The following is a 14067-nucleotide window of genomic DNA, read 5'->3' as shown; positions in this document are numbered from 1 at the left end:
TCACTTGTAGTCCAGAAAACATACCCATGTGTATTAACTTTTTGCTTCTTTAACTTATTTCCTTAGAATAAAGTGGGATTACCGAGCACGATGGTATGCATCTGTGAATTAACAACCAGAAATAGGCTTTATTTTTCTAAGGAAAGAAATGAACTGCAGTTCTTCCCATCCCCTGCCTCTTCTGGAACTGATGAGGAGACCCTATAGAGTTGTGTGCTCCAATATGAGAGCCATTATTCCCATGTGACTGTTAAAATTTAATTTTAATTGATTAATTAAAATTAAACAAAATTCAAAATTCAATTCCTCACTTGCATTAGCTATATTTTGAATGCTTAGTAGCTACATGAAACAGAAGACATTAAGAAGACATGGCAAGCATACACAGGCGAATGGTACAAAAAAGATCTTAATGACCCAGATAACTATGATGGTGTGATCATTTACCTAGAGCCAGACAACTTGGAGTGTGAAGTCAAGTGGGCCTGAGGAAGCATTACTACAGAAAAAGCTAGCAGAAGTTATGGAATTCCAGCTGAGCTATTTCAAATCCTAAAAGATGATGCTGAGAAAGTGCTGTACTCAATATGCCAGCAAATTTGGAAAACTCAGCAGTGGCCACAGGACTGGAAAAAGTCAGTTTTCATTCCAATCCCAAAGAAAGGCAATGCCAAAGAATGTTCAAACTACTGCACAATTGTACTCATTTCACATACTAGCAAGGCAATGTTCAAAATCCTTCAAGCCAGGTTTCAAGAGCACGTCAACTGAGAACTTCCAGATGTACAAGCTGAATTTAGAAAAGGCAGAGGAATCAGAGATCAACTTACAAACATCTGATGGGCCATAGAAAAAGCAGCAGAATTCCAGGAAAAAACATCTACATTTGCTTCATTGACTATGCTAAAGCCTTTGACCATGTAGATCACAAGAAACTGTGGAAAATCCTTAAAGGGATGGGAATACCAGGCCACCTTACCTGCTTCCTGAGAAACCTGTGTAAGGAGAAGAGACAACAGTTAGAACTGGATATGGAACAATGTACTGGTTCCAGATTGGGAAAGGAGTAGGTCAAGGCTGTATGTTGTCACCCTCCTTATTTAACTCACATACAGAGTACGTCATGGAAGATGGCAGACTGGATGAAGCTCAAGCTGGAGTCAAGATTTCCAGGAGAAATACCAACAACCTCAGATATGCAGATGACACCACCCTAATGGCAGAAAGCAAAGAAGAACTAAAGAGCCTCTTGCTGCAAGTGAAAGAGGAAAATGAAAATGCTGGCTAAAAACTAAACATTCATAAAACTAAGATCATGGCATCTGCCACTTCATGGCATATACAAGGGAGAAAAGTGGAAGCAGTGGCAGGTTTTATTTACTTGGGCTCCAAAATCACTGTGGATGGTGACTAGAGCCATGAAATTAAATGACACTTGCCTTTTAGAAGGAAAGCTATGACAAACCTAGTCAGTGTATTAAAAAACAGAGACATTACTTTGTCAACAAATATCCATATAGTCAAAGCTATGGTTTTCCAGTAGTCATGTATGGATGTGAGATTTGGGATATAAAGAAAGCTGAGCACTGAAGAATTGATGCTTTTAAACTGTGATGTTGGAGAAGACTCTTGAGAGTCCCTTTGACTGCAAGGAGATCAAACCAGTCAATCCTAAAGGAAATCAACCTTGAATATTCATTGCAAGGACTGATGGTGAAGCTGAAGCTCCAATACTTTGGCCACCTGATGCGATCTTACTCATTGGAAAAGACCCTGATGCTGGTAAAGATTGAAGGCAGGAGTAGAAGGGGACAAGAGAGGATGAAACGGTTGGATGGCATCACTGATTCAATAGACATGAGTTTGAGCAATCTCCGGGAAATAGTGAAGAAGATGGAAACCTGGCATGCTGCAGTCCATGGGGTCATAAGGTGTCAGACATGGCCGAGGGACTGAACAATAACAAAGCTACATGTGCTTGGTGGCCACTGTATTATAAAGCATAGGTACAGAAGATTTCCTCCATTGTAGAAAATGTATTGGGTAGTGCTTATCTAGAGTTTTTTTTGTTTTGTTTTGTTTTTCCGGATGTTGTGTTATGAGACTTTCCTGTTCATTGGGACTGTTTAGCATTTCTGCCTCATGTCCACTAAATGCTAGTGGTACTCTCCCTTGAATTAATCTACCAGCTAAAACCTGACCCACATTTGCGAATGTTCCATCAAGGAACTCAGTCACCCACATTTGAGACTCACTGAGCTTTTATGTTAGAAGAATCCCCTACCTTTGTGGGCATATCTTCAGGTTGCTTCTGCCTAAAGAGAGGGAAACTTAGAAAGATGACTTAACAAGATAGCCCTGGCTCAGGGCCTAACTCTGTACTCCATTCTCCCTTTCCTTCTTCCTCCTGCTGATCTGTTTCCTCCATTTGGGGGACTGCAGGAGCAAGACCCTGCAGATGGAAAAGATCAAAACCCGTTTGAAGGCTGAGTTTGAGGCCCTTGAATCAGAGGAGAGGCACCTGAAGGAATACAAGCAGGAGATGGACCTCCTGCTACAGGAGAAGATGGCCCATGTGGAGGAACTCCGACTCATCCACGCTGATATCAATGTGGTATGTGGCTGGCTGCCTGAAGCCTATTTCTGGGCACTTTGTGGAGGAATAGGCTGTAGTGAGTGCTGTGACCTCTCCTCAAGATGTGACTGTGGCCAACTTACGGGAGTAGACAGCAGGCTGTGGTGAAATGGAAGAATCTAGGAGTTCTGAGATCCAGCCCTGGTTCTGTCACTGATTGTGTATCACTGGACAAGTTCCTTCTCTCTGGGCCTCATTTTCCCTCTCTGTGCCATGAGAGGGATTCAGCCACTTCTGAGATCTTATTCAGCTCTGATGTGCTCTGATTCTGGGAGTCTGGGAGTTGAGAGCTAGCCTTGGGGAAAAGCAGAGCAGGCAGATGCCTCTGGTGGTGGGGTTGGGTGGGGGGACTGAGCAGGCAGATGCCTCTGGGGTCCAACTTAAATTTAGGGCTCCAAAGCTTTCAACTAGGCCAAACAAATCATCTTTGCCAGCCTACCAAGCTGGGGCTCCCTCATTTGAGTCTCTCTTTTGGAGACTCTTAGAATGTGGGGAATGAACTGCCTGCTAAGGTGATAGGTTTCCCACTTTTTAGAGTTATTAAAGCATAGTCTCGATGATCACCTGTCTGGGCAATGGTACTGGTGATTCCTTCACCAGGAGGGAGATTGGAGGTGCTGATCTGTAAGGCTCTTCCCAACCCTTAGAGCCTATGATAATGAGAAATAGTTTTGTTTTGTTTTTAAATTACATTTGAAGGAGCTAAGTTTCCATTCTTGGGAAACTCATTTATCTGTCAATATTTCTTTCCTGATATTGCCAGGCCTAGGATCTTAAAGAAAATATGAATGCAATTTGGATAATAGTTACTTGGGATTTTCTGTGTCACAAGATCACAGGATATGAGGGTCTTATTAAGAGTTGGTAGTTCTGCTACCAGCTAACCAAGGATAGAGATAAAACAAGTTATGAATCACAAAGGGGCTGAAAATCTGGACCAGTGGATCTCAAACTTGAACATGCCTCATAAGTCATCTAGAAGTCCTATTAAAACACAGATTGTTGGACTCCACCCCAGAATCTCTGATTGCTTATATCTGGGGTGGTATCTGAGAACTTGCATTCCTAATGAGTTCCCAGCTGATTCTGCTTATCTGGTAACTGCATTTTGGGAAACACTGATCTAGGAGAAGGGCCACTGGCCTGGGAGACAGAAGCCCTGAGGCTTTTCCTAGACTTTGCTCCTAAGAAGCATTTCTCTGAGGAAGTTCCTTCTTCTCTCTGAGTCTCAATTCTCTGACCTGTAAAATGGTGGTGGTGTGTGTACTACATGAGTTCTAAGGACCATTCCACCTTTAAGGTTCTATATTTGAATAATAATTACCAGTTATTGAGCTTTTGGGGGCTTCCCTGGTGGCTCAGCAGTAAAGAATCTGCCTGCCAATGCAGGAGGTGTGGGTATGATCCCTGGGTCAGGAAGATCCTCTGGAGAAGGAAATGGCAACCCACTCCAGTATTTTTTCCTGGGAAATCCCATGGACAAAGGAGCCTGGTAGGCTACAGTCCATAGGGGTAGCAAAGAGTTGGACACGACATAGCAACTAAATACCAGCAAACAAAACTGAGCCTTTACTTTGTGATAGCCCCTATACTGAGAGCTTATATTAATTCACTCATTGAATCTTCACCAACATTGTATGAGATAGGTACTATTATTATCACCATTACATAGATGAAGAAACTGAAGCTTGACAAGAGTCACAAAGAATATGTGGTGGGTTGAGGAGTTGATCATAGATTGGTCTGGCTCTGGAGCCTGTGCTTTTAACCACTCAGCTGTAGAGCCTCACTGAGAATCTTGGAGTTTTTTTTCTGTGTGCCTACCTCACTCTGTGTTCCAGATGGAAAACACTATCAAACAGTCTGAGAATGACCTAAACAAGCTGCTAGAGTCTACCCGGCGGCTACATGATGAGTATAAGCCACTGAAGGAACATGTGGATGCCCTGCGCATGACTCTGGGCCTGCAGAGGCTCCCTGACCTATGTGAAGAGGAGGAGAAGCTCTCCTTGGAGTAAGCTGCCTACCTCCTGTCCCTGCAACACACACACACGTGCACACACACACACATATGTATATATACACACATAAAGCCTGTCATAGCCCCAGGCCAGTCAATGGCTGACTTATTGCATTACCTTGGGTAAGTCTCTGTGTTGGGCTGTTAGATGATTAGACTAGAATTACTAGACGGCTTTCAAAGTTCTTTGTGCAATTTTGAGAATATAGGACTATGTCTATGACTTTATGTGTCTGTGTGTCTGTGACTCTTAAGATCTAGAAGTCAAGTCAAGGTCTACAAGAGGTGTCCAGAAACCTTTGAAAATACAGAAGGGTGAGCTTTCATGGCCTCCAGGGACTAGCTTAGAACTTTATCTTAAGATTCAGAGTTAAGAATTAGGCTTACTTTAAAGAGAAATAAAGTTCAGTTCAGTAGAAGGAAGCAAACTTCCTTAAGGTAGAGCAGGTTGCCTGTGGAAGTGATGAGCTTCTTATTCCTACAGGTATGTCAGCAGAGGCCTGAGGACACTTAATAGGAATGCTGCAGAGGAACTTGGGATGGAGGGTAGGCAAATGCCCTTTGAGAACTTAGATAGCCCTGTGATTTCTTGATTTTCCTGAGTCTGTCAGAGCCAAGGAGCAGGAAGATTACCTTTCCCAACAGACAGTGGGCTTAGTATGCATGGAGAAGAACCTTGTGCTGGAGAGAGTGCAGGAACTTTCTACAGTGAGCCACAGCCCAACCCTCTTTATTCTGTAGCATGGAGTCCTTAAGAGGGGTAAGATTATCCTTGCTTTCAGAATGATCCAGCTAGTGTCTCTTTTCTCCAAAGTTACTTTGAGAAACAGAAAGCAGAGTGGCAGACAGAGCCTCAGGAGCCCCCGATCCCTGAATCCTTGGCCGCCGCAGCCGCTGCTGCCCAACAACTCCAAGTGGCTAGGAAGCAGGACACTCGACAGACAGCCACCTTCAGGCAGCAGCCCCCACCTATGAAGGTGAGTGAGCTGTGTATTGACTGTGGAGGAAGCAAGGTATCCTCAAGCAGCCCCACAGAAGGTTGGGTCTGGGGCTTTGGTCTTATTTGGGGTCTTTCTAAAACAGCTTTTGTTTGGGACACAGAAGAAAGGGTCGTGCATGCTAGAGGAGACCCACTGGTCTTGCCTTGTATTCCCAGAAGAGTTAGAATGGGGGAATGTCAGTGGGCTCTGCTAAAGTATAATTTTCAAAAAGCTAGAAACATGACTTAGAAAATATATAGTGAGTGTATATCATTAGTGAGGGAACAAGCAGCATTACAAATCTAGGGTTCCAGAAGCCTTAGAGGAACAGATAATTATATAGTCAGGAAAGGAAAGGAATGCTGAAATAAGTTTGCAGTGTTAAATCCAGAAATGGTTACTGCCCTATAGAGCAATAAAACTGTAATCTTTGTGATTACCTTTTCTATGAAACACACATAATTTGCATCTATACTGGGCAAAAAACATTTTTGCCTTGTCAACATTAAGGCCAAGAATCTGGACCTTGATCAATAGTAAATAGTCAAATAGTATACTATGTAATGGAACAGTATTTATACTCAATTAAACAGAATAGAGAGCCCAGAAGTAAACCCTCATACCTACGTTCAATGTCTTCAACAAGAAGGCAAGACTACACAATGGAGAAAAGACAGTCTCTTCAGCAAGTGGTGCTGGGAAAGCTGGACAGCTACATGTAAAAGAATGAAATTAGAATACTCCCTCACACCACACACAAAAGTAAACTCAAAATGGCTTAAAGACTTAGATATAAGGCATGATACCATACAACTGCTAGATGAGAAGATAGGCAAAAGATTCTCTGACATAAGTCATGCCATTGTTTTCTTAGGTCAGTCTCCCAAGGCAATAAAAGTAAAAGCAAAAATAAACAAATGGGACCTAATCAAACTTATAAGCTATTGCACCACAAAGGAAACCACAAACAAAAATGAAAAGCAACAATATGAACTGGAAGGAAATATCTGCAAATGATGGGACAAAGGCTTAATACCCAAAATATAAAAATAGCTCATAAAATCAATAACAGAACAACAAGCAGTCCCATCAAGAAATGGGCAGAAGACCTCAATAGACATTTCTCCAAAGAAAATATACCAATAGGCACATAGGCCAATAGGCACATGAAAAGATGCTCAACATCACTAATTATTAGAGAAATGCAAATAAAAACTACAATGAGGCATCACCACATACTGGCCAGAGTGACCATCATTAAAAATTCTACAAGGGTTCTGCTGACCACTGCCAAAGACAGACCTTCTAATTATCTGTTGCAATCCAAGGAGGCCTGTCCACGTGGCAGGCAATACTGAGGTTCCACTGAGTCAGAGATCTCCACTGTGTTCTTGCACACTGGCTTTTGGAACTCAAGTAAAGGCCCTTTCATTTTGGGTGAAATTCCTCTTGGTAGATTAGACCTAGGCTGGTCTTTGGGGAGAGATCAAGCGCTGAGCTTTTGGAGTAGGAGCACTGAATCCAACATCCTAGACTACCAGAGAACTAACATGAGGGAGTATCAAATAGTGAGAACTCACACAAAGGAAACCACTTGAATACAAGACCGAGCATCACTCAACCAGCAGTAGCACCCTGTGCAGGATGCCTCATCTAAATAACAAACAAAACAAAAATACAAACCCAATCATCAGCGGACAGGATCAACACCTCACTCAGCCTTGTCCATCACAGGAAAAAAAAATACAAACAAAAATTCAGCACCAATATCACCCTATATGAAGCTTACACAAACCATTGGACAAACTTTAGGAGGACAGACACAAAAAGGAAGAAAGAATTCAAAGAAAATGAGAAAGAAGGGAAAGAGACACGTGTACCCCAATGTTCATCGCAGCACTGTTTATATAGCCAGGACACGGAAGCAACCTAGATGCCCATCAGCAGATGAATGGATAAGAAAGCTGTGGTACATATACACAATGGAGTATTACTCAGCCATTAAAAAAATACATTTGAATCAGTTCTAATGAGATGGATGAAACTGGAACCTATTATACAGAGTGAAGTAAGTCAGAAAGAAAAACACCAATACAGTATACTAATGCATATATATGGAATTTAGAAAGATGGTAACAATAACCCTGTGTACGAGACAGCAAAAGAGACACTGATGTATAGATCAGTCTTATGGACTCTGTGGGAGAGGGAGAGGGTGGGGAGATTTGGGAGAATAGCATTGAAACATGTATAATATCATGTATGAAACGAGTCGCCAGTCCAGGTTCGATACACGGTACTGGATGCTTGGGGCTGGTGCACTGGGACGACCCAGAGGGAGGGTAGGGGAGGGAGGAGGGAGGAGGGTTCAGGATGGGGAACGCAGGTATACCTGTGGCAGATTCATTTCAATATTTGGCAAAACTAATACAATATTGTAAAGTTTAAAAATAAAGTAAAATTTAAAAAAAAAAGAAGAAGAAAGGAGACCTCAAACACAATAAGTTAAAAAAAAAAAATAATGAAAAGACAGAGAAATACTACACAATGAAGGAACAAACTAGAAACACAGAAGTCCAAATAAATGAAGAGGAAATAGGCAAATTACCTGAAAAATAATTCAGAATAATGGTAGTAAAGATGATCAAAAACCTTGAAAACAGAATGGAGAAAATGCAAGAATCAATTAATAAAGACCTAGAAGAATTAAAGAATAAACACACAGAGACATACAACACTACTACTGAAATTAAAAATAGAAGGAATCAATAGCAGAATATCTGAAGCAGAAAAGCGAATCAGTGAGCTCAAAGACAAAATGGTGGAGATAACCTCTGAAAAGCAGAATAAAGTAAAAAGAATGAAAAGAACTGAGGATAGTCTCAGAGATTTCTGGGACAATATCAAATGCACCAAATTCGAATTATAGGGATCCCAGAAGAAGAAAGGGTATGCGAAAATTTTTGAAGAGATTGTAGTTGAAAAGTTCCCCAACATAGAAAAGAAAATAGTCAATCAAGTCTAAGAGGCACAAAGAGTCCCATAAAGGATAAACCCAAGGAGAAACATGCCAAGACGCATACTAATCAAACTGACAAAGACTAAACACACAGAAAAAATATTAAATGCAGCAAGGGAGAAGCAACAAGTAACATACAAGGGAAACCCCATATACTTAATAGCTGGTCTTTCAAGTGAAACTCTGCAGGCCAGAAGGGAATGGCAGGATATATTTAAAGTATTGAAACAGAAAAATATATACCAAGATTATAGTACCTGGCAAGAATCTCATTCAAAATTGATGGAGAGGCTCCAGGCTGCAGCACCAGTGGGCATGGCTGGGAAGAGCTGATCTTCTCCCTCCCAGGCAGATCTCCCTCATTACAGGCATATTCTTTACCAGTTGAGCCACCAGGGAAGCCCAAGAATACTGGAGTGGTTAGCCTATTCCTTTTCCGGCAGATCTTCCTGACCCAGGAATTGAACCAGGGTCTCCAGCATTTCAGGAGGATTTTTCCAGCTGAGCTACCAAGGAAGCCCCAAAGGTTGGATTACATAGTCTCTATTGCTCTGTTTTCAAGTTCACTAATCTTCCCTTTGTCATCTCCATTGTGCTATGGATCCCATCCAGGGGCAGTCCTAAGATGGCAGAGGAATAGGATGGGAAGATCACTTTCTCCCTGACAAAATCATCAAAAGATCATATGAACCCTGAGCAAATTCCACAAAACCACTTCTGAATGCTGGCAAAGGACAACAGGCACCCAGAAAGGCGGCCCATTCTCTTCAAAAGATGTTTTATCATCAGTGCTGTATGGATGGAGAAGTCTAGAGGCTACTCTAAGAATAAGACTGAAAGCCAGAGCCAGGTGGCTTAAATCCAAAACTTGAGAACACCAGAAAACTCCTGACTCCAGGGAATATCAATCAACAAGAGCTAATCCAAAAGCCTTATACTTACACTGGAACCAGGCTACACCCAAGAGCCAACAAGTTTCAGAGCAAGACATACCAAGCTAATTCTCCAGAGCCAACAAGTTTCAGAGCAAGACATACCAAGCTAATTCTCCAAGAATCCAGGAACATAACCCTCAACATTAAAATACAGGCAGCCAAAAGACACACCAAACCCACAGACATAAAAACTCACTAGTGGACACTTCACTGCACTCCATAGAGAATAGATTCAGCTCCACCAACCAGAACACCAATGCAGGCTCCCCTAACCAGGAAAACCTGGCAAGCCACTCGTCCAACCCCACTCACAGGAAGTAACCTCTACAAGAGGAACCACAGACTTCCAGCATACATAAAGGCCACCCCAAACACAGCAATCTAAACAAGATGAAAATACAGAGAAATATTCATCAGGGAAAGAAACATGACAAATGCCCAACAAATGAAACAAAAGAGGAGGAGATAGGGAGTCTACCTGAAAAAGAATTCAGAATAATGATAGTAAAAATGATCCAAAATCTTCAAAACAAAATTCAATTACAGATAAATAGCCTGGAAACAATTATTTAGAAGATGCAAGAAATGTTTAATAAGGACCTAGAAGAAATAAAAGAGTCAATAAATAATGAATAACACAATAACTGAAATCAAAAGCACTCTGCAAGGAACCAACAGTAGAATAACTAAGGCAGAAGATAGGATAAGTGAGGTGGAAGATAGAATGCTGGAAATAAATGAAGCACAGAGGAAAAAAAAATCAAAAGAAATGAAGACAACCTCAGAGATTTCTGGGACAATGTTAAACGTCCCAAAATTCGAATCATAGGAGTCCCAGGAGAAGACAAAAAGAAAGGCCATGAGAAAATACTTGAGGAGATAATAGTTGAAAACTTCCCTAAAATGGAGAAGCAAGAAGCCACCCAAGCCCAAGAAACCCAGAGAGTCCCAAACAGGATAAACCCAGGGCAAAACACCCTAAGAAACTTATTAATAAAATTTAAAAAGATGAAACACAAAGAGCAACTATTAAAATTTAAAAAGATGAAACACAAAGAGCAACTATTAAAAGCAGCAAGGGAAAAGCAACAAATAACACACCAGAGGATTCCCATAAGGATAACAGCTGATCTTTCAATAGAAACTCTTCAGGCTAGAAGGGAATGGCAGGACATACTTAAAGTGATGAAAGAGGAAAACCTACAACCCAGATTACTGTACCCAGCAAGGATCTCATTCAAATATGAAGGAGAAATCAAAAGCTTTACAGAAAAGCAAAAGCTGAGAGAACTCAGCACCACCAAACCAGCTCTTCAACAAATGCTAAAGGATCTTCTCTAGACAGGAAACACAGGAAAGGTGTATAAACTCGAACCCCAAACAACAAAGTAAATGGCAATGGGATCATACTTATCAATAATTACCTTAAATGTAAATGGGTTCAATGCCCCAACCAAAAGACAAGGACTGGCTGAATGGATACAAAAACAAGACCCCTATATATGCTGTCTACAAGAGACTGACCTCAAACCTAGGGACACATACAGACTGAAAGAAGGGCTGGGAAAAGATGTTTCACACAAATGGAGACCAAAAGAAAGCAGGAGTAGCAATACTCATATCAGATAAAATAGACTTTGAAATAAAGGCTGTGAAAAGAGACAAAGAAGGACACTACATGATGATCAAAGGATCACTCTAAGAAGATATAACAATTATGAATATATATGCACCCAAAATAGGATCACTGCAATATGTAAGGCAAATGCTAACAAATATGAAAGGGGAAAATAACAGTAACACAATAGTAGTGGAAGACTTTAATACCCCACTCACACATACGGATAGATCAACTAAACAGAAAATTAGCAAGGAAACACAAACTGTAAATGATACAATGAAGCACTTAGACCTAATTGGTATCTATAGGAAATTTCAGCCCCAAAAGAATGGATTTCACCTTTTTTTCGTGTGCAAACGGAACATTCTTCAGGATAGATCACATCCTGGGCCATAAATCTAGTCTTCATAAATTGAAAAAAAAAAAAAAAAATCATTTCCAGCCTCTTTTCTGATCACAATGTGGTAAGATTAGATGTCAACTACAGGAAAAAAAAAAAAAAAACAACTGTTTACAAACATATGGAGGCTAAACAACATGCTTCTGAATAACCAACAAATCACAGAAGAAACTAAAAAAAGAAATCAAAATATGCATAGAAATGAATGAAAACACGACAATCCAAAACCTATGGGATTCAGTAAAAGCAGTGCTAAGGGGAAGATTCATAGCAATACAAGCTTACCTCAAGGAACAAGATAAAAATCATGTAAATAACTTAACTCTACACCTAAATCAACTAGAAAAAGAAGAAATGAAGAACCCCAGGGTTACTAGAAGGAAAGAAATAATAAAAATGAGGGCAGAAATAAATGAAAAAGAAATAAAGGAGACCATAGCAAAAATCAACAAAGGTAAAAGCTGGTTCTTTAAGAAGATAAATAAAATTGACAAACCATTAGCCAGACTCATCAAGAAAAAAAAAGGAAAAAGAATCAAAGCAACAAAATTAGAAATAAAAATGGAGAAATCACAACAGCAGCATAGAAATGCAACAGATCATAAGAGACTACTATCAGCAACTATATGCCAATAAAATGGACAACTTAGAAGAAATGGACAAATTCTTAGAAAAGTATAACTTTCCAAAACTGAACCAGGAAGAAATAGAAAAATTTAACAGAGACATCACAAGCATGGAAATCAAAACTGTAATTAGAAATCTTCCAACAAACAAAAGCCCAGGACCAGACGGCTTCACAGCTGAATTCTACCAAAAATTGAGAGAAGAGCTAACACCTATCCAACTCAAAGTCTTCCAGAAAATTGCAGAGGAAGGTAAACTTCCAAACTCATTCTATGAGGCCACCATCACCCTAATACCAAAACCAGACAAAGATGCCACAAAAAAGGAAAACTACAGGCCAATATCACTGATGAACATAGATGCAAAAATCCTTAACAAAAGTCTAGCAAACAGTATCCAACAACATATAAAAAAGATCATACATCATGACCAAATGGGTTTCATCCCAGGGATGCAAGGATTCTTCAATATTCACAAATCAATCAATGTGATACACCACATTAACAAATTGAATGAATAAAAACCATATGATTATCTCAATAAATGCAGAGAAAGCCTTTGGCACAATTCAATATCCATTTATAATAAAAGGAAAAAAACCCTCCAGAAAGCAGGAATAGAAGGAACATAACTCAACATAATAAAAGCCATATATGATAAATCCACAGCAAACATTATCCTCAATGGTGAAAAGTTAAAAGCATTTCCCCTAAAGTCAGAAACAAAATAAGGGCACCCACTCTCAGCACTACTATTCAACATAGTTTTGGAAGTTTTAGCCACAGGAATCAGAGAAGAAAAAGAAATAAAAGGAATCCAGATTGGAAAAGAAGAAGTAAAACTCTCACCATTTGCAGATGACATGATCCTCTATATAGAAACCCCTAAAGACTCCACCAGAGAATTACTAGAGCTAATTAATGAATATAGTAAAGGTGCAGGATGTAAAATTAACACACATAAATCCCTTGCATTCCTGTATACTAACAATGAGATAACACAAAAAAAATTAAGGAAACAATTCCATTCGTCATTGCAACGAAAAGAATAAAATACCTAGGAATAAATCTACCTAAAGAAAAAAAAAAAGACCTATATATAGAAAAATATAAACACTGCTGAAATAAATCAAAGAGGACACAAATAGATGGATAAATATACCATGTTCATAGATTGAAAGAATCAATATAGTGAAAATGAGTATACTACCCAAAGCAATCTATAGATTGAGTTGAATCTCTGTCAAGCTACCAACGATATATATATATTTTTTTTACCAACGATATTTTTCAGAGAACTAGAACAAGCAATTCCACAATTTGTATGGAAATACAAAAAACCTCAAATGGCCAAAGCAATCTTGACAGACAAGAATGGAACTGGAGGAATCAACTTGTCTGACTTCAGACTATCCTACAAATCTACAGTCATCAAGACAGTATGGTACTGGCACAAAGACAGAAATATAGATCAATGAAACAAAATAGAAAGCCCAGAGATAAATCCACACACCTATGGACACCTTATCTTCGACAAAGGAGGCAAGAACACAAAATGGAGCAACAGCAATCTCTTTAACAAGTGGTGCTGGGAAAAGTGGTCAACCACTTGTAAAAAAATGAAAATAGAACACTTTCTATTTCCAGTTTTTTAAGGAATCTCCACACTGTTCTCCATAGTGGCTGTACTAGTTTGCATTCCCACCAACAGTGTAAGAGGGTTCCCTTTTCTCCACACCCTCTCCAGCATTTATTATTTGTAGACTTTTGGATCGCAGCCATTCTGACTGGTGTGAAATGGTACCTCATAGTGGTTTTGATTTGCATTTCT

The 14067-nt window shown here is 39.9% G+C and overlaps 1 protein-coding gene across 7 annotated transcripts in view; it reads left to right on the top strand.

Moving 5' to 3' along the window:
- ZC4H2 (zinc finger C4H2-type containing) overlaps positions 1–14067 on the top strand; it is a 78045-nt gene that overhangs the window by 45522 nt on the left and 18456 nt on the right. For 4 of the 7 annotated variants that reach the window (XM_086390095.1, XM_086390098.1, XM_086390097.1 and 1 more), the window contains 3 exons: positions 2443–2614; positions 4477–4649; positions 5470–5632. In XM_086390095.1, coding sequence (XP_086246221.1) covers positions 2443–2614; positions 4477–4649; positions 5470–5632 — 508 coding nt within the window. Of the gene's footprint in view, positions 1–2442; positions 2615–4476; positions 4650–5469; positions 5633–13530; positions 13722–14067 lie in introns of those variants that run through there. The other 3 variants (XM_086390096.1, XM_086390101.1, XM_086390100.1) reach the window with 3 other exon arrangements.

The sequence above is a fragment of the Bos grunniens genome, chromosome X (assembly GCF_055505025.1).
Source record: "Bos grunniens cultivar Pamir isolate PY7600 chromosome X, Bosgru_T2T1.0, whole genome shotgun sequence".
In the NCBI taxonomy this organism is placed as follows: Eukaryota; Metazoa; Chordata; class Mammalia; order Artiodactyla; family Bovidae; genus Bos; species Bos grunniens.
Note: the sequence above shows the minus strand (reverse complement) of the source record. Positions and strands in the feature narration are given on the sequence as shown.